This window comes from Anoplopoma fimbria, chromosome 2 (assembly GCF_027596085.1).
Source record: "Anoplopoma fimbria isolate UVic2021 breed Golden Eagle Sablefish chromosome 2, Afim_UVic_2022, whole genome shotgun sequence".
Taxonomy (NCBI): domain Eukaryota; kingdom Metazoa; phylum Chordata; class Actinopteri; order Perciformes; family Anoplopomatidae; genus Anoplopoma; species Anoplopoma fimbria.
Genome location: NC_072450.1, coordinates 15,843,122 through 15,864,252, shown reverse-complemented (window position 1 = coordinate 15,864,252; position 21,131 = coordinate 15,843,122). Strand labels below are relative to the sequence as shown.

The 21,131-nt window shown below is 41.4% G+C and overlaps 2 protein-coding genes across 2 annotated transcripts; both read right to left on the bottom strand.

Annotated features, from left to right (window-relative positions):
* Positions 1-4,215: 4,215 nt before the first annotated feature.
* Positions 4,216-15,060, bottom strand: qser1 (glutamine and serine rich 1). The gene is made up of 13 exons (XM_054617291.1): positions 14,690-15,060; positions 12,547-12,656; positions 12,068-12,205; positions 8,446-11,769; positions 7,522-7,826; positions 7,264-7,380; positions 7,025-7,158; positions 6,737-6,933; positions 6,467-6,604; positions 6,213-6,310; positions 5,932-6,078; positions 5,643-5,738; positions 4,216-5,480 (listed from the first exon to the last, which is right to left on the bottom strand). Exons 1-13 carry the CDS (start codon positions 14,797-14,799, stop codon positions 5,340-5,342), a joined length of 5,055 nt encoding a protein of 1,684 aa, XP_054473266.1. The 5' UTR covers positions 14,800-15,060; the 3' UTR covers positions 4,216-5,339.
* Positions 15,061-15,561: 501 nt separating this feature from the next.
* On the bottom strand, positions 15,562-19,777 carry prrg4 (proline rich Gla (G-carboxyglutamic acid) 4 (transmembrane)). The gene is made up of 7 exons (XM_054616691.1): positions 19,527-19,777; positions 19,275-19,382; positions 19,026-19,189; positions 18,892-18,919; positions 18,161-18,299; positions 17,213-17,395; positions 15,562-17,074 (listed from the first exon to the last, which is right to left on the bottom strand). Exons 2-7 carry the CDS (start codon positions 19,372-19,374, stop codon positions 17,047-17,049), a joined length of 642 nt encoding a protein of 213 aa, XP_054472666.1. The 5' UTR covers positions 19,375-19,382; positions 19,527-19,777; the 3' UTR covers positions 15,562-17,046.
* Positions 19,778-21,131: the final 1,354 nt, after the last annotated feature.

Below are 21,131 nucleotides of genomic sequence, written 5' to 3'. Positions count from 1 at the left end.
AAGGATAAAAAGACACACACACACACACACACACACACACACACACACACACACACACACACACACACACACACACACAAATAATAACAGTGGGGATGTTTTGTGATTGATTGATTGGGATATAAAGGATAAAAAGACACACACACAAAAAAAAATTCTAATAATGCGGATGTTTTGTGAAAACAGTTTCAATCAAAACAACAGACGTCACTATATAGTCACGTGTGCCCCATAGTGCCTTGGGCGTCAAAGTAGCTCTGATTAAATTCCATCTTATCTGGGATCATCTACGCAGGCGGAACTTCACTGGAATAGACTGTCTCAATACTGTCATCATATACAAACATGAACACCCCACAGATATCACACAGGATCTGTAGAGGGGAGAGATTTTTAAGAAACAAGGCTCCAACCCAGTGCCTTCTTTTTCTTTAAGGTGTAATCTGACAATAGAAAAGTAGTAAACTGACACTGTAAACCCAATGTTGGTCCCTTTACTCAAAGGGAGAAAAAGAGAAAGACAGCTACTATCATCACGAGACAAAGGTATGGTGCAACGGGGTGAGGCGTGTAAACCGGTTTGATTACAGTCCTCTTCACCTCTTTTCAATGTAGAAAAAAGCTATTTTAGGTGACCAGGTGAAGAGAACGTGTGAGCATGAAAGCAAGAGGCAGAGATCTGTTAAACTTTTTTGTAAACCTTTAAATCAGAGAAGGAGGGTTGTGAGCAGGCCACTAGTTTGCATTCACAAAGCAGGGACAGAAAATGTCTTCCTACTTCACAATCTGTTGAGCTGCTCTTGAGCAAGGCAGGGTGCTCTAAGCAAACTGCAGATGTGCACGTGTGTAACTTTACACACAATGTTCAGTATATTCATCATAAGAGATACGACTTTGTCCATCACGGAAACAGTTATGATCTGTAATTTCGATATGTTGAAAAATGCAAACCGACTTGCCCGCTTCACACGTTAGAGGTGTGAGGGTTTGAAAGAAGGGGGCATTCAGAGGGCAGTCTACTGAAAGATGCTAACATTACATTATGTAAATAAAGGATCCAATGTTTCTGGAGCTTGAACCACATTAGGAAATACATGTCAGGATATCTTGGCTACATCTTGTGGGTCAACCAACTTTATGGAATTGCAGCACTAAATGTATTTCTGGAGTTCCCCTTTAAGAATATAAAGTAGGGACGCCCCAATGGCTTTTAGGGGTTAGAATGCTGACGACGAAACGCAGCATCCCTGGTTTGCGTCTGGCTGGTGACCTTTGTTGCATCTCTCTCCTTGTGCTGTCTAATAGAGTTTTAAAAAACACCCCCATAAGAAATCATTTCAGAAAACAAAGCAGGGCAGTGTTGAAAAAATAAACTATTATAAAACCGAACCATTTACCTGGATGGCTAAACGCAGGAACAAGAATGATTAAATGTCATAAGGACTATAACACTTTCATTGCTTTAATGCCCGTTAAACCCCTCCCCTAATGTAAAAATGGCATATCATATCTGAATTTTATCTTGTTTGCATTCGGTCACAAAAGTAAACCTTTCTTTACGCCTGTGACAGAAAATCACTGCCTAACAGTAACACTTGACATTGACTATGAGCACAATGAAGTATGACTCATACACAGTTTCCGTCATCAAACAATCTCTGAGCACTGAATTCAAGCTCAGGACATTTGGTTGTGGCTTTATTGTGCTGTACATGAATGTAAACTCACCTTTTCTGTTATTGTAGATAATGTAGAGATATTTTCATATTCACGCAGCCATCATGTCCAAGCACATGGAATGAAAAAGGAAATACACACCTTAAATGTGAGGTTACTTAAGTGTGTTCAGCTAGAGTGAGAAACTTTTGGTCGATGGACAAACTGGTTTTGCAACTTCAAATGAGTGCGTTGCATTCTGATGTGCTGGTATTTTGTAAACGCTGACTTCATTGCTGCAGGGTGAGACATGCTTTACACCAACACACAGAACATGAGACAGAGAAAGAGAGAGCACCCTGGTTAATAAAATCTGAAATTCTAGTCCACAAGGTCAAAGCAATATTTACTCTCCTGCTTCTATTCATGTGCCTGGAGAGCCCTGCATATTTTCCCTTTCTTTACCCTTCATACTTCTCGGGTGGTGCAATGTTAGCCAAGTCGAAATTTGTTTACAGTTGTAGTGATGACAAAGGAATTTACTCCAGGAAGAGGCATTAAAAAAATAGTTTCCGTTGAGGGATCCAATGTAACATTAAAGAAACGCCCCAAATGCCAGACGTAGAGGAAGGTTAAAAGTGCTACATTTAAAATGTGAATTGGGTAAAAATATAGCAAAATATACTTAAAGTATCACATTTAAAAGAACTCTTTTTGTAAAAAATGTACCGTGTGATGCATCAGAGTGTAAGTCACATTTTACTGTTGCAGCTGGTTGAGTTGGAGCTACTTTTAAATATTTTATATACAATTGGGTAGTTTAGTCCATTGTTGCCTAAACTAGGGGTCAGGCCCATCCTAAGGGTCATGAAAATGTAACACGGTTCTCAGACATAAATCTATATTCTTTTTTTTTTTTTCTGCTTTCTTGTGAAATATTTGACAGTTTTGCCTCTGTTGGCCTCAACTGTAAGTTGAAAAAAACAATCTGAGAAGTTTAGAGGGAAAAATGTCCTAACTAGCAGACATCGGAAACGTCACAAGAGGCTCCAACTAAGAATGACAAATCTGAAAATTTGGAAACCTCTGTTTCCATTTTTAAACTCATCATACAATGGATTTGTTTATGTAAAAGTAGTGAAATATGATTCGACCTAGTAGTTATACCTGCTAAACAAATATTTTCCACTGAATTGAAGTGAAAGAAGAGTATTAAGTAACAAACCACCAAGCTGAGTATAAGTACCTTAAAATTGCACTTAAAAGCCCAGTACTTGAGTGTATGTACTTAGTTACCTTCCAAAACTGCCAAATGTACATTAGTTGTTGTTGTTGTTGTTGTTTTTTTACACAGGGCATTTCCAAAACCAATTGGCAGTGCTATCCAACACAGAGCCGTTTAGTCACTGTGCCCTTCTCACATTCTTATGCTGTCTCAAGGGTCCCCTCAGTCTGTCTCCCACATATGGAACAATTCAGTTCATTAAAATTCATATGCTTTTCATCTGGAGAGCAGACATTCAGTATCTGTCTCCACCAGTTGTGCCCGTACTGGAATCTCAAACGCTTGCCCGACTGTCCATCCTCCACAACTCTAAAGGACAGAGGACAGTGGCTTTCCTCACAGAGCCGTCTCTGCAGCACAGAGACACTTTTGTTGTTTGGGGGTTGCCAGTAATTTTTGCATCGTGGCCGGACAATCATATTTTATTCAGCAGGCTCAAGACCCTTTCAGACGACACAAAGTCAGCCACCAGTTCACAGTGAATAGTTTGGTCATGAGAGCATGGTGGGCGAGAATCACAATCATGTCCTCCCTCTTAAAGAATATGAGCCAATATAAACGCTGCGCTCACTGCAACAAGCAGGTGATGTTTAACGCTAACTGAGCTCTCTGAGCTGAGGACACATTATCTTAGAGTTGGGGACCGAATGGTTGAGACCAGAAGCAAAGCTGTAATTGACATACATTAGTACATTGGAAAAAAAAACAGCTAAGCACCGTTCTAATCAGCGATGATTGGACTTTCCTGTGATGCCAGGAGTCACTGTCGCAGCTTTTGGAGGTGTTATGTTGTCACTGCCATTATAACAGAAGGATGAAAAATGATAATCTCACTCTCACCTACTCTATCTCCTCAGACCTCAGACCCTGTGTCATGGAGCCAATTTAATGTACCAAACAACCTTGGAACGCAGTCCTACGCTGTAACTGCTCAAATTAAAAATTGTATTATAGGTAAAATTAATTCAGAGTTCATTGACACCGGATCTACTGTTCAAAAAAATGTAAAGTAATACAGCTCCAAATGTTATAAGATCATGAAAATAAAACCCTGAGCTAAGATTTTATGCTGCTACAACATTTTTCAAAAACTGGTGCCACACACACACACACAAAAACTGGTGCACACACACACACACACACACACACACACACACACACACACACACACACACACACACACACACACACACACACGCGTTCCAGATTATTTGGAAGCTGTTAACCCCCTCAGACAGAAAACACATCAAAGCAAACATCTAATACATGCCGCACTTTATTTACAAACTGCATCTGTAAAGAACAAGATTGTTTTTGATAGCGTAAAATTGATAACTGACATATAAAGAGTCCTTTTTCGAAAACTGTGAAAAAACAATGAAAAAGTGTCTTAGAACAATATTTACTTATGTGAAAAATATATATCTATTTGTCATAAAATGTGGTCTAAATCTGTAAAGGAGTATAAAGACAAGTTTTTATTTATTTCATTTTACCTTCAGGTAAGTAAAGGTCATAATATTTGATTAACAAAATTCATAAAAAGCAGTACTGGAACGGCACTGACTTGCATCTGATAAGCAAATGGGTGTTTGAAGCACAAAAGTTAAACCACAAAATAGATACAGTATATAGTTACTAAATTCCTCCTTGAGAGAATCGCTGCAGTTCCCACCTCCCTGTTCTTTTATACAAAATGTACATTATATATAAGTTGGCGCTCCATTAAAAAATGGATGTTTTACAAACGATATATAACTACGGTTATACGTAATATATAGAGGTTTTTTTTCTGTTTTTTTGTTTTTACAATAAATCAATTTCTCAGAATGTGAGCCTAAACATCAAATGATTGACAAAGGCTTGTTATAACTGAAGGCAATCAACTTTCTGTATTTTTATTCGCTGAGCTCTAAGTCCTATGCAGATTGCTTTCTATCTAGTGCATACTCACTGGTTATAATCTGGCATTTAACTAAAAGAGTGAAAAGATCTATGAAAAGGCCCATAAAAAGTGGGCTTGTAACTATAAAAACTTACAAAGACTAGGAGAAACATTAAATGGAAGACTTCCAAAAAAATGCTCTCAAAACCAAAGTCCTTGTCCTCTGTTGATCAAGTGACTGCTTTCTGCTGAGATGCGTTGATGCAGACTATCAACTCTACTACTGTCTCGCTGTTCAACTGCTGCCACCTTTAGGCCACAGGCCCCCAGAACGTCTTTCGGGCAAGTCAGCTGACAGGTCCCTGATTCAAACCTCTCCGTGGTTGGAAGGAGAGACTCACTCCATCCTTCTCTGCTGCCGCATTGCGCTGGAGGCAACCCTTATGTTTTTAAGTGATGGACTGTGTTGTTTTACGGTTTGTTCGATTTATTTTTTTCTCCGTCGAGACTGGATCACCGGCAGGCCTGTTGCACTTGATTGATTAGCTCTCCGAAACGATCGAAGAGCCCCTCTACCCAAGCTCCGTTCTGCAGACACTTCTGCACCGTCTCCTCCTGCCCCAGGTCCACCGTCTGCACCCGCATTGATGCAATCTGGAGGGCAGAAGCACAAACATTTTATTTTCTAAAAGAGCACAGCAAAGTTTCACCAGAATAATTTGCATCTAAAAATTAAACCCACAATATATTACTTGTCAGAGGGTAAAATTGTAATAAACCACAGCAGTAAGCATACTCGTGTAAACAGTGTCTCACCTCGTCCTTACACATCAGGTAAGTGTGGTACTTGTAATGCTGCAAAGAGTGGTACAGAGAGAACCACTGAGTTTTCTGCTGGTCCACTGTATACTCCTAGAAAGGGACAAAGCAAATTAGTTGGAAAGACATTTGATATGAGTCTTATAAAGGGACATTATGACAGGGAAGGGAGCTGTGGCTGCACTGCGCAACAGAATAAAGGAGTTAGAAAAAGACTGAATGGTGCCCTCTGCTGGATATACATTGAGAGCACAGTGAATTTGACCAAGACATATTCTTGTCTTACCTGAGGCACTTTGTTAGGCATCTTGTAGGGCTTCATGGTTTTCTTGTTGTAGGCCTTCCCGCTGAGACGCACCTTAAATGCCGGGGTTTCCCCATCCTTCTTAAGTTCAGTCACAACTGAGATCTCTGGGAAGCTGTCTAGAGCCGTCTGAAGACACAGAACAGGAGAGTTATTTGGGCTACCTTTGCTTTTCTGTGTCATCAAGCAGATTCAGATTTTGTTTATAAAGGTTGCCTTTTAAGCCTTTCGGAGTAAAAAATAATGCCCAAACAAACACCCACCTTTAGGACCTGCCCTATGTGCAGTTTGTGAAGCAGGCGTTTCCTGTTGTCGGTGATCATCCCATCCACTCTTTTCATCTGTGGCAGCAGAAACTCATCTGAAACAGTGCAAGTTAAAAAGTCAACATACCTTAAGTCTACTACCCACCTAACCCTTGTTTTCACTTTTTTTTTTTAAAATTCGGTTTATGGCCTATGATTAAACTAATAATCAAAAAAAATCAAAAAAAAAAATCAAAGTTCAATTCACTCACCGTTTGCCCTCTCAAGTGCTGTCATTACATCTTCATCTAAGGCGATGCTGATGAGCAGTTCCACAAAGCTCCTAAATGTCTCCTTCATGGTCCGCGTGTTGAGTAACCGTGAAGCAAACGGCACAGGAGGGTTTAATTCTAAGAGTGTGTGTGTGGGAGAAATCAAAGATCATGAAGAGGCAGTGAGAGGGCGGGAAGATATTTAGACTACAATCATGTCAATTTATTTCTAAGCCAGATTTAATTAAAAACGTCAAAAGGCTTCTTCACCATCATCATCGTCGTCGTCACCCCCCTCCTCTGCAGATGATCCCGAGGCAGTGGAGGAAAACTCCTCCTTCCATTTCCTCCTCTTCTTAGGTGGGGGCTCTGCCCGGGGCTTGAGTTGTTTGGGTCTAGGCTTTTGGCTTTGGGAGACTGAGGAGGGGTCGGCAGTCAGGCCGAGCAAAGTTTTCACCTGAACACCCCTGGGTGGCAGAACAAAGAAAGTTACACCAGTGAAGAGCCATGTTTAAAAAAAAATGAATAGAATTACATCAGTCGGTACTCTTAGCGTACCTTAGTGAGTTCATAGGCTTGCAGCGTGGCTTCCGACTACAAACTCTGACATACTCCCTTTTGTTTACCGTGTCCAAGAACTTCACATATACCCTCTGGTACATGGTCTTGGCGTCACCAAAGTATCCAAGATACTAAACAAAGAAAAATAACATGTTACCTGTTGCAGTCTGAAGAAAAAGAATTTGAATGATCCAATACTCATACATGTATACATGAGTGCTGGTGTGTCTGCTTACACTGTTGGTGGCGGAGAAGACTCTCTTTCCATCCCTCAACTCAGGAACAAATTTCTGGAGCAAAGCCTTCTGGACCTTCCAGATGGCTGGAGGCTCACTGCCTGTTCTCATTGTCACCTGGACACATGTATTAAATGTTACAGTATGAGAAAAATGAAACAATGCATGTTCAACTATAGTATATATAGTATACACAAGATATGACACGATAGATGTGGTCTGATATGAATTTATTATCCAACCACGTTTTTCAAGCACCTTCAAGTTATCAATATCTTCATTCCTGACGACGAACTCGTCTCTCTCCCTGTACATTCCCTCCCCTCCGCTGTCTGACAGCTCCTCGTCAGTCAGTCCCTCGATGGCCACATTCTTCAACTGAACAGCCAACTGGCCTTGTGGGGTGTCTTTAGAGTCCTCTTTGGCCAGAAACACAGTCCCTGATGAGATGGCCTTCGTTGTTTGTGTAGGCGTGGTCACCCGGGACAAACAGGTTTCGGTGGCCGTGTGGTGCATGTTGGGAACATGGTCTGTCTTCATCATCGAACCGGGGTTATGGTTATCTGGAGAAGGAGAAGAGAATTGTCCGAAGGAAACATGAAAATGACAATTCCTCTCATGTACAATAAATAAAGAAATTTCAGTCAACGAAAAAAGCAGACAATGCTTACACATCACAGCATATTACCTAAAGGACTAACAAGTAAGGGGGTTACTTGCATCTCTCTGTGCTTAACTTTATGATAAAGTTTAAAATAGCACAGCACAAATACTACTGTTGACTTTGTTTTACATTTTTGCAGGGTTCCTACAACTTAAGCAAAGTTACTGAGCGTGGTGAAGACGAGGGTAGAACAGAACCGGGAAATATCTGACATCTATTGGTGGGTTCACTTAGAAGTTTTGTGTCAAGACTTGATTTTCATTGTACACACTTTGAAACACTTCCTGCCCAAAATATAAATAAAACAAAATATAAAAATAAATATAAACCAGCTACCAGTTTCACCAATGCTGCAAAATCATGGTTGAATGGCCAATTCCATTTTTCCCTTATTTTCAAAATAGTGTAAATGATCGAAAAACACAATCAAGGGATGAACGATAATATAAACGTTTGTCGGTTGATGCTATGATAATAATATTGAAGGCTCTTGACAAGCTTAAACAGGGTATCATTACCTGTCCTGGTTTTCCGATCTGAAGACTCATCCAAAGCCGAAAGCGCTGAGCTGATGCTGTTCCTCAGGGCCTGGTTCCTCCCAGTGTTCTCCTCTTCATCAGAGCTGAACGATGGCAGAGTCTCCAAGTTCTTTTGCAAATCTTCATCCAGACGTTTCTGTTGGGCGCTCACTCCCAGGCTCTCATGGGGAACCAAGTGCCCGGGCAGAGTCTGCAGTTTCTGAGGCAAAGAAGGCAAAGTACATGGCGGAGGTTTGGAAGTGGTGCAGGGCTTTCTCGGGCGATTAATAGTCCGCGTCGGACTTGGAGAGTATTGTTGTTTGGGGCCAGATTTGATGAAGTCGAGGAAGGAGCCGATGAAGCCAGTTTTGACCTCCGGCTGTTTCTCTTCAACTTCTCTGATCTTTTGTCTGATTCTCTCCTGCTGCGGACAACCATCATACACGCCCTGTGAGGCGGACGGCGAGCTGACATCACTACCCCGGGAGTTTTGCCGCTTTGCCTGCCCACTGCGCTTGGCCGGTCTTGCCTGTCCACTGTCATCCTCAGGCCCACCAGGTTTGGTCAAAGATTTAGAGCGAGCCTTCTTTTTTGGAAAGTCTTCTCCGCCCTGGCATTCCATGAGGCCGTCCTCTGTTTTAATGCACTTTGCATTCCCTTTGACTCTGCTCTGGAGACCTTGGGGGTCGTACACCTGACCGGCTAAGTGGTAATCATTCTCAGAGCTTCCTCCATCTCCGTTTGTGTCAAGCTCAGAAGTGTTGTGGTGAACAGGCTGCCCGTGGCAGTTTGTGGCCATCTGAACTCCATTTAGTGTCATGGTCATGTTGTGAGAGTTAGTGTTTGTCATGATTGCCTGTTGTGCTGAAGAGAAACTAGGCGACATGTGCCTTATATCCACAGTCTGGAAGTGACCTTTGGAATCGACGGGGCTAGCCATCACTGCCAATTCAGCCTCAGCAGAGGATGTAGCTTTGACAAAGTCTTGCGGCGTGACGCCACAGGCTGCCACCGTGGCGGCCAGGATGTCGTCGACATTTGACAAAATATTTCTGTCATCTGCAAGTAGCATCGAGTCCGGGAAGCAAATGGAGTTGAGAGCAAAGTGGTTCTTGGCATCGTTTTGTTGCTGATTAGCCGACTGGCTGTAGTGGTGTTTAGAGGAATCAGGGCATCCTGAGCTCTGTTCAGACACCGCTGCGCCCTGCTGTCTCTGGGCTTCAGTGACACTGGGGCCCAGCAGCTCTCGGCCCATCTGAAGATACTGGACATGAACAGGACCCAAATCTTGAGTCTGTTGGATGCCTTGCACGGATACCACTTTTGAAGTGTTTTGACTATGGTGGACAAGGGGCTGCTGAAGTAGAATCATCTGGTTGGGGTCCAGAAGAGCGCTGGGGACGGTGATATATTGGGTGTGGGCCGCTGGGGCCTGGCTCTGTGACTGAGCATGAGTCTGGGGGTTTTGTTGATGTGGCTCAGGAGATTTGAGTTGCAGAGAGTGCTGCTTGAGCTGCTCTGAGCTAAGTGGTACATGTGAAGATATAATACTGGAGTTTGTAGTTTTTGTGTTGGCAGATTCCTGACCGTTGGCACTGCTTAGATGAATGTGCTGTTGGCTCAGAGAAGCCATCCTTTCATCCTTTATCTGTGCTGTGTTCGTATGACCTAGTCCCATGAGCTGGTCATCAGAACGTGAATAACTTCGGATGACGCTCTGTGTTTTGTGATGATCATCCATTTTTGAAACTACATAGATGACATTGTTGTGAGCAGACATGTTGCTAGATGCAGCAGAAGCTTCCATTGACGCCTGCTGGAGAGCATCTATGTCCTGGATAGGAAGCTCTACAAGTTTGTGTTTCCCATATGTTGGCTTTATGTCCTGTATTGAGGATCTGATGTTATTTTGTAAGGCTTGAGCAGTTGAAGAGTAGGTAGGCAACGGTGTAGACAAAACATATTTAAGGGGCTGTGTCTGCTGCTGGGACAGTGTGACATGTGTTTTACCTCCCACCGACGACTGCATGAGGGTATAGTCCTGTGAAGAGTTTGATGTGGGCAGACTCCGCACACATGTCGGCGGGTAAGAGGAGTTGAGGTGAAGGGATTGTCCTGTGGCATAGCTCTGAGTCACCGAAACTTGCCCCTGTGACTGAGATGTAAAAGTCACATTTGGGGCACCCTGAGAGTGGGATGTCGGGTAGCTCTCAGAGAGATTCCCATGACACAAGCCCTGGACCTGGGCTCCATACTGGATCTCCTGCTCCTGGCTCATCCCGGGACTGGAGGAATAAACAAGAGTCTGACTCACAGATGCCACATTGTCAGACTGGCTTGAGAGGGAAGGCAGAGTCTTGTAGAGGGGAGAGTGTTTGTCTGAGGTGGAATGGGAGGGCTGTGACTGGGCTTGTGAGGGGACATATGTTTGAGACAGACTACTGGACATTAGGCTGGAAAGCTGGACTGACTGCTGATTAGCAATCACCGAGTTCTGCTTTTGTCCCGGGGAGGAGTAACGGTCAGGAGACCCTCCAGTCAGCTTCTGAGAGTGCTCGTGACTCTCCTCATCCCCAATAGGGTGTTGACCCAGCTTGGAAGAGCAGTCTTTAGCCTTCGGCACAGAAGTGGATGAATAACCTTGAGTTACTGAGTCTGTTTTGGGTTGTGGAGCCCGATTGACCCCTTGGGAGGAGTCGGCTCCTGTCGAAGGGCTGCAGGACTGACTGGACGGGTCCTGCTGGTAGGACACGTCCACCTCACTGCCAGAGCCAAAGTACCCTTGTAAGGGGTGCTCTGAATTGGGCAATTGCTCTGAGGCCGCGTGGCTGCTCGAAGGCCTCTGGTGGTGTTTGATCACACTACATTCACGCTGAAGAGCTCTTTCAATAGAGCCTGAGAAAACCGCGGCCCCGTAGGGTTGTGGGGCTCCATGAGGGGCGGGCAGGGCAGAGGGGAGCAGGCTGAACTGGGGTTGTAGGAGGTGGGGGGCTGACTCCTGAGCTGATCGGTAGGTCGAGGACTGGACTGGCAGAGCCGAAGCCAAAGCCAAAGCCGTGGTGGAGAGATGATTGAAGGCCAGCGCAGTGGGAAGCACCGTCTGGCTTGATTTGAGATGGATGAGGGGGTCGTGGTGAGAGAACAGGCCATTGGTGGAAGTGCTGAAGGCAGGGTCCTGGAGAGCCAAGGATGGGTTGGTAGTATAACTCCGGGAAGGGTAGGCACCAGTGTGCTGATAGGACGACAGAGCAGCAGGAGAGGGGAAAGTGGCAGAAGAAGGCAGGGCACCAGTCAAATACAGCTCTGTGGTGGAGGAGTTGGTACCTGCATTGCACAAGATAGACAAAATAAGGACCAAACTGGCAACATGAGATAAAACATGAATATATCTAGATTTAAATGTGGAAATACTGACATCACCAACCAACAGCTATGATGTAGTTTATTAGACTCTTGGATAAGCTCTATCAGTAAATATTTATATTAAATACACATAAACACCATACAGAAACTTAGCTTTTTTCGACAAAATATCTTATGTATCCACCTCTCTATGGCATTTTTAAAATCAGGAATTTTTCCAGATGATGTTAAAGTAAATAAATAGTGGATGTGTTCTCACCGGCAGGCCATGATGGGGGTCTAAAGGGAGGAAGCAGCGAGGCACTAACAGGACCAGCCTGAAGGCTTCTAGATTCCATGGCTGACAGGAAGCTCATGATTGAGGTCTCAGAAGAATTACTGCTCGAGTCAAGTGTTCCTGAAGGTAAAAAAAAGAAAAAAAAGAAACATAACCACAGAAATGAGCAACTAAGTAATCAAAATCATATGTGCCAAGTAAAAAGAGCCTTTAAAAAGGTTACTTCACCCAAAGTGCACAAAAATAATCCCATCTCTCACTTGCCTCTAGTGACATCTACTAAAATTTGCTGGATAAATCGGCCAGCCACGTGCATCACAATATGATAGTTTGAACCAAAATATATAAACCAAAAATATCTGCATGACAATATGCAGCTTGGGGTAAGTGACAGAGTAACTTCATTGTAATTTGGTTGAACTGGCCCTTTAAAAAACGTTTATATAGCATTCATAACTCACCTGCTGTCGCAGGAAGGTGCGATGTAGTGTAGGTGGGAAGCTGGTGGGTGTTAGTGTAGCTTTGCCGCTGGAGGAGCTCTGCATCAAGGTGTGCTGCACCATAACTGGGACTGTATCAACACACAAACACATCCATGAAAGCTCTCATCTTCACAAGCAGCAATGAAGCACCCAACTGTGTAAATGACTCCTTGACACACAGCAAGTTTGTTTTTACGTATTCATTCTGTAAAGTCCATGCTGTCTGCTGAGTGACAAACACCCTACATAAAATGCAATGATAGCTCTATAAAACATGCTTTGAAAAAATGTGATGAATACAAAACATAGCAAACCTTTAAGGCTACCACAAATCATCAATTTGTTTCGGCCCATTTTTTTTTTAAAAAACAGAAAATAATCTATCAACATTTTGTCGATAATATAGTGGAAATAACAATAGTTAAGAAGTTCATTGTTCTCGTTTGTATGAATCTGAATAACATTTAAAAAATGGTCTGTGAATTGTAGAATTCCCTAGTCACTGTTGTTTATGTCCAAACATAAAAATGCATTGCTCTTCTTGGTGTGAGGACCCTTTGTTTGCCTGAGACAATTAGGAAAAAATAAGTTTTATATCTGACATGACTTTATGTTCTCTCTGAAGAAAATTCATAGGAAATCCTAGGAAATCAGATGCAGCCAGCCCGATCAGAAGTGTTCCCTTTGTGCCAGAAGGTAATCATCTGTGGATGAACACACAGCTGAAAGGGAGTCATCAGCATCCTTTTTTTTTTGTCCATTCAACAGACTCACGCACTGGCATATTCTTGGATATTTAACTATAAAGTCATATATCCATGCCTAATTAATGCAATCCAATAAAACAGATCTGCCACATATTTCGCCTTTTCTGAGGATTATAATGTTCAGTTTTGGCTGACACGGTCAGAGGGGTGTAAATTAAAACAGTGTGTTTCTAAATGAGGTCATAGTTAGTTATGATGTTGTGCTGGACTGCATTACACCAAAATGTGTTTTGAATATTCTTTCCCTACAAAGTCCGTAAAGGCGTTGGGTGAAGCATTTGAAACCCCTCTCAATATAATGCGGTACAGTACAACACCACTGGAAATTAAAACTACAATAACATCAACTTATTGTCTTTGTAAAGGTGAAATGCACGGCTAAGCTTCGATGGAATCGCATTTGATTTTGCACGTGTATCTAATAAAGTGGCCACTCAGTTGTTTACAGATTGTGTCGTTGAAACACAATTGCTTCCTCTAATAAATCATCTGTTCCTGTGAGTGGAGCATAAACATTGATTTCTCATTCAACAAATGGATGAAGTTATTATTTCAGCAGCCTCATGCTTTGGGGTTAGATGTGTAATCATTTATACATTTTTGTGCTGCTTGAGAAAACATATATATATATATACATATTGTGTCACACAATTATGTCATTAAGTGTGATCAATAGTTGTTATTACAAGATGGAGAAGAACATAACACACCAGATACCTGAGTTTGACTAAGTTAGAGCTCTAAAACTTTGGCAGGTATTGGGGACACACTTACTCTGCCTGTTTCACAAAATTGTTAAAATAATGTAAAAGATAGCAATGGACCCCTTAACTTTAAACTAAAAATAATGGCACAAATATGCACAGACTTGGACACGTCGCCTCTTAGCTCTTAGGTAACGGCACCAAAAACGGTGGCCATGCACCACTCATCTGAGGTGGCATATCTGACATGACTAGCATTCACAGCTAGTCTACCTATGTTGTTTTGGCTCTGACGGGGCACCTGTGGGTCCAGAAAACAGACCGTTAAATGCTCATGCATGCTGTCTAGCTGCTCCAGCTTATTACATATAATATATATATATATAAATATATAAAAAACACCTCCCGTCTGTGGTGTGTGCAGACTCCTGTTTATGGCCACGCTGAGGTGTGCTAGCGAAAACTAGCAAGGTGCGTGGTTGTTAAACGCAGAATGAAGCACTGACAAGTCAAAGCCTCTACAAGTCCGATCAAATGCACACATTGCTCCAATCCCTCCAGTGTTTCACCACAACAACAAGCAGCAGCAAAAGCTAGGCCCTCCATCACCGACATTTCCTTCCTAAGGTACCCTCTCCTTTCATCTTTTACCTTGGCTTGACACTAGCTGTGCTGCGGTCATAGGCCCAAGAAGCGACGGTCTGTGCTGGTGGAGCCAGCGCGTCCGCGAAGCTGGAGGTCGGGTAGTTCCTGTCCATCATCCGGTGAGAGGTTCACTTCCCCGACGGAGCTTCGTGGAGCAGCGGACACGCATCGTAGCAGCCCGGATCCGACCCCGCCGAGCGAGCAAGCGAGCAGGCGGCGAGCAGGCGGTCCCGTCGGAGCAGTGCGCAGTCCGCAAAGCCGCCGTGGACCGGTGGAGGTATCCTGGAGATAAGAGTGGAGCTTTTTAGCCGTCTGGGTGATTTTTCGATATGTTTTTTGTTGATCTCCCGTCATGGGGAGCCGTGCAAGCCTTGCATGGTTTCACGTACCAATGTTAGTTAATTTCCCAGGATGCACCGCAGACTTTGGCTGGAAGTTTTGTAGTTGTCCCTTTCCCTTACCTACATCCAAAAGTTGAGCTCCAAGTCTTTGAGATCAATAACGTGGCCAACATTTTTTTCCTACAATGTCATAAAAAATAATAAAAGTCACATATGAAGCGATTTGTTTGACATTATTGTAAAAAATAAAATCCCCAGATAACATGCATTAAATAATAATAATAAATTGAGGCATATAACATAAAGTATTACCACTCCTATTTTTGATTTTATTGGAGCCTGTTTGGATACTATAAAATAATTGTCGCCTCTGTGAGACTTTTTTGGGTAAAACTTCTGTGCTTTTATCACCAGCCTTATTGATAACCAACATGTACCATTTTGCATCCTTAAAGAAACCATATTTTTGAGTTATCAGCTGTATGTTCATAATAATTCAATTTTATTGGGCTAAATATCACATAAATACAAGAAATGTACAGGTAAAAAGCCAAACTTCTTGGTATTCTCAACATACATCAAACAGTACATTGATGATAATTGTTCTCTATAAATTAAAAAAAAACTGTGAACATTTTTAAGAGCATATACAGTGTTCATCTAATATAGCTGATAAATCCCTTAAATCAGATCATATGCTCATATAATTAATACATAACAATAGGAACACCATAGAGCCATCTTGCACACATGCACACAACCTCACACATATTTAGAAGATGAGACAAAAATATTTAAAATGTACATTTTATTTAATATATTGATTTTCTTTTCAAGTAGTTATGGTACAGATCATCTTCAACAACTCCAACCCCTATTTTCATTTTCATGTCATGATAAAACTTTGGTAATGGTAATTTAGAAGGACATAACTTCTAAACCCTTGTATTTCTGCATCATCTGATGGGAATGAAACACCTGCATCCAACAGGCTTGTAAAATGCATATTGAAATTACAGTTAAGTGAGAGTACAGTTGTCCGACTTGGACATGTCGGACAACTGTACATCCCAACTGTTGAAATAAGTTTTAGTTGTCATTTTCATCACAGCTATAATTTTCTTGTAGAATTGTTAAATGTTCTTTAGAATAAATGTAAAATATTGTAAAACTTATTTCAAAGAGCTTCCACCTCCATCTATTTATTACATTAAATAATCAAACCACAATTTATATATTGAAAGTAAACATTACTTCACATTCTCATTAGTCGGTGACACAGACATACATTTCCTGACACAATAGAAGTTTGTAAAACAGAAAAAAAAAAACACCACATAAAAAAAAAAGATAAAAGATGATGTTGATTTATATCTTAAAGTGAATTTGACAAAGCAAGCTGGGAGACTAGTGAAACAAAAGCACTTGTATTTCCTTAAAAGCATTTTCTGTATGGCAATATTTGATATAATACAATCATGCCATTGAAATCAGTGCTGGTGTTACTATTTTTCCTTCTTGAGACAGGCAACTGTATGATTATACAGATCACTCTGTTTCTCTTCATTTGCAATTAATACTTATTGTGTAATGAAACTTAATAAATCAACTGCCCATTGAGATCCTTACTACTCAGGCAATTTAAATCCCTCATGTCCAATACATTAACCAGGTAAAATGTATTATAAAGCTTATTCAGAACAGGTTTGGGGTAATATTATAAAGCAGAATTAGTTCCTGGAGAATAGTTAGCACAGACAGCCGACTACTTTGTTTTGGCACCAGCACATTAAGAAGGTGGATTATACTGCTTAGGAAAAGTTACCTCAACAGGCCAGAAAGATTAGAAATGTACGAGTAGAAAACGATAATCAGAGCAATAAACATAAGGCATAAGAAGTTTTTTAAATCTTGTGATGATGAAAAAAAAATGGCATACAATGCTGAGCAGTGTTAAAACAGTGTTATTGTTAGTTGTCTGCTTAATGTTGACAGACATGCGGATGTGTTGTCCTGGAGATACTACTGCCGAATAGTCCCAGTTCGTGAGCTAAAACCAAAAATAAGAGATGTTATATAAAATATATCAGAATGAGTTTTCTGTGACAGCATTATGGATTGTGTACAAGAAAAACTAGAAAAGTGAGTTGGACATAACATTACAAATAGAAATGCATTATGCAAATACCCAGGATATGGAGGAGGTGGAGCATCATGCGGTCCAGTTTTTGCAATTGCCTGCTCATATGAAGGCAAACCCACTGGGTCTATTTCCTCCATAGGGATTGGATGCACAGGTTGTAAGGACACCTCCTCTAGCCGTCGCATTATTAGCGGAGCATTAGTCCTCCTCGGTCGCACTCGGACGGAGCTGTGAGAGGAGTGTAGGCATACATATCAAGTCATTCATATGTGACAATACTTAACGCCATAAAGTATCATAAAGGTTAAGGTGGGACTTTATTCTTGTCATACGACTGTGCACAACAAATTGTATTTCCAGGTGTGACAAGAAGCAGTAAAGTAGCAGTATAGCAGTATATTGTCCGAACAGGTATAGATCAATTTATCAATTAATAGTTGATTCATAGAAAATGATTCTATTTCTTACTGTTTTGATAATTTATCAATTATTTCAGTCAAATTGTAAGTGTTTGATGCTTTTCTTTGTCAAATATGATAGTTAACTGACTTTCTTTGGGATTTGTCAAACAAAACAAGCAAAGTGATTATGACAACTTAGGCTTTGGGAAATTGTGTGTGTGTGTAACATTTTCTACTATTTCCATTTTATAGACAAAAATATAGATTTATTGATAATAAAAACAACTGTTGAAGCCCTAAAACAGGTAAGAACAATAAATACGGGAGTAGCCTCGAATTATATAATTTATCTGCATATGAAAATGTCCAAACTCTGAAATATTATGTGTTTTACTATATATGATGCTAAAAAAAAAGGGTACAGGTTGACAGATTGTTTAAGTACCTGAGGTTATAGTGCAACAGAGTTGTAATTGTGTCTATAACCTTAGGAGGTAGTGTACCCAAAAGTGGGTATTAGTGGTGCACTAAGGGGAAAGTGTGCAGGAACAGTGTAGCTGCCATTAATAGTGATAAAGACCCTTTCACTTACTTTGCACGGCTGAAGCTCTTGCATTTGCCTTGACAGAAATACCAGAGCAGAAGGCCGCCGATAACAATGGCCACACCAACAGCAATCAGTCCCACCAAAAGAGATGTCACATCAACCCGTGTGGGGCGTTTTTGCTTTTCTGTGGATCATCAAAGACCACAGTGAGTAACTAGACAGCGTGAGCTGTAGCCTGAATAAAGGTAGCCAACTGAATATCACGGAGTGGTTACTGTTTTTCATTTCATATTGATCTTATGTTTGAGAGCAGCAGTGTAGAATAGTTTGATCTTTTACGGCAGCAGATACACAGTTATTAGAGCTATTCAGAATTCATTCATACCTAATGCAAAACAAATGAGAGCTGCAAAGGTAACTTACGACACAAAATTTGAATTTTAGTGACGCAATGGATTGCAGACCAGGCAATAACTTTCGAAGCTACTTTACTTGTTAATTCATCCTCCTCTCCACATATGGTATTGGGTTTTTTTTCTGTTTCCTTATGTAGCAAAACGGGAATGCAAACTGCCTAAAACCATGTTGTACAAATACAATAAATATACTTGGAACCTTGTAAGTGGGGAAACAGGTTTTGAAAGCACTGGACACATAAGTGTACTTGCTACAGGCACAGCACAAATATTCCTTACCAACACATACACAACTTGTCATTACATTAAGTAGTGATAACATACACAAAACGTGGAGGTATGTAAGTTTATATCTCTTACCTTCCGAGTATTTCTTCCAAAAAACATCCTGCAAAAAACAGAGTATCATTAGAATGGTGAGCTCTGATGTCAGTAATGTCTCTCTGCTCATGCAGTATCCTCAGTGAGCTGCCCACTGGACGGCATCACTTAACTGTAGCCGGGATGTTTTCAAAGACCTCCCTTGCTTCTTCATAATTGCAGACTTCTTCATTACACTCCCTCTCCAGATTTCCAGGAACGAAAATCTCAAAGTCAAACCGGTTGAACAACAGATGGCGACCCAGGAACGAATGTGCGTCCCCTTCATCCACAAACACTGAGGGTGGGTGTGTACAAACAGGTGCAATGATTAACAGAAGTGTTTCAAGTTAGTCATATGGCATTCATCTACAACATCTCACCTTCTTGGTCTTCCTCTTTCGACAGCAGCTTCCTTGTGCAGGCCAGATCTCCATAAGACAGGAGTTGAAGGAGTATGAAGAGCTGGAACAACATGGTCATGAGTGCACCTGCGCGCAGACAGCGGGAGGGACATTAATTGGCAGTACAAGAGGGCACAGTACCATTTACAACGTCATCCAGCCTTTTACAAGCTATTATTATTAGTAGTAGTATGTACAATTTCTCCCCCAACCGGCACCAGATAGGCTTACCTATATTCTACTTTACCCTGTGATGAAACGTGTCACATAATGACGGACAGAGTTCAACACCTTCAAAATGAAACCGGAGCAAAAGGAGCGGTGTGTCACAGCCTTCGACGCAGATAAGATGAATCAGGAAGCGTCCAGCGACAGTGACCAACAACAGATGAGCACAAACTTCCTTTGAGAAAGTTTAACCCGGCTCATGTCATTGAAACATAAAATCAATAATAATTTTTTTTTTTAAAAAGTTGCTGTGTTGTCGCCGAAAACTCAAGACAGTTCCGGTAGGTTAAAAAAAAAAAAAAGAAGGGGGTTTGTTTACTCCGAAAAGATGTGTCCTTAGCTCCTCCTTAACTACCTGCGCAGACGCAACCAATCGATCACGTTTACCTGGATAATAGGGATCAGTTATGTTAATAAAGATGGACGCTAGATGGCAGCTGACACCATGAATATGGAAGTAGCTGGCAGACCATGCAATACACTAATTATATATAGAATTTGTCCATACCCCTATTCAATGTAGGTGACATACTTTCACCCCCACTTTAAACACTGACATGATGGTTTCATGACTTATGTTTTGTCATGTGACTGATTGATCTCCCATACTAAGATTTGTTTTAGGATTGAAAGGGCAATCTTACTTTAGTGACACTTAGAGGGTCATTTAGTCTCAGCATCGATGTTGAATCTTCACTTCAAATGTGTCGGTGCAAATAACTGTTGTGACACGATGCTGTCTTTTGGGATCTTTGCATCGGGACTCATTTAAAAGCACTTGCGCAGTTCAAGAGATGGTGACTACTCAACTACTCACAGGCCTCGTATTGGGAAAGATGTTGTAATGGGGATATGTGTTAAAAATACACTTAGTTTGTCATTTTCCACCACAGAGAATGGTGACTATAGCAACTTTAGAGACATTGCAAACAGCAAAACATGAAGCAACACAGTGAAGATAAAAGTTTCCCAATCTGCCTGGCAAACTATCTTCCATAATAATGTTTATGTATCACACTCCATGTAAATGCAAATATCTGACTGGGCCTCTTGGCCAGTGTTTATTAAGAACTGAGATAGGATGCAAATTAACATTATCAGGCTGACTCCTGGATGGTGGTAAGTGAAGAGCAGTGAGAGCCCCCCTCTTGTTCTTGGCTACGTCTCTGGATACCATCACAGTTTTAGATTTAGCCAGAGGAATGTTGATATGAAGAAAAGGGCTGAGAAAAATGAGATAATCCAGACTTTATCTACTGTGTGGTGATGTCAGATGCCACTTTACACCACATACAGCCTTATCAATGTTATAATAACTAATAGTGTTATACTGCTGGGGAATCCATGTGATTCTACATCAGCTCACATAGCAAAGTTTGTTCTCAAACACAGTAGATTTGACCAGTGGGCAAGTATTTAAACCATCACTTAGCACTCGTTACAAAGGTGGGAAAGCCCTTTACTGTACTGGTACAGCTGGTTGAGGAGGAATTAGGTTTATCTGCTTTATATAGAGTTAGGTAATCTAGTTTTAGCCCAACCAAGAGGCTAGACTCAGCTGTTTAATAAATAGAGTGGAGTTCAAAAGTATAATATATCCCTCTGAAA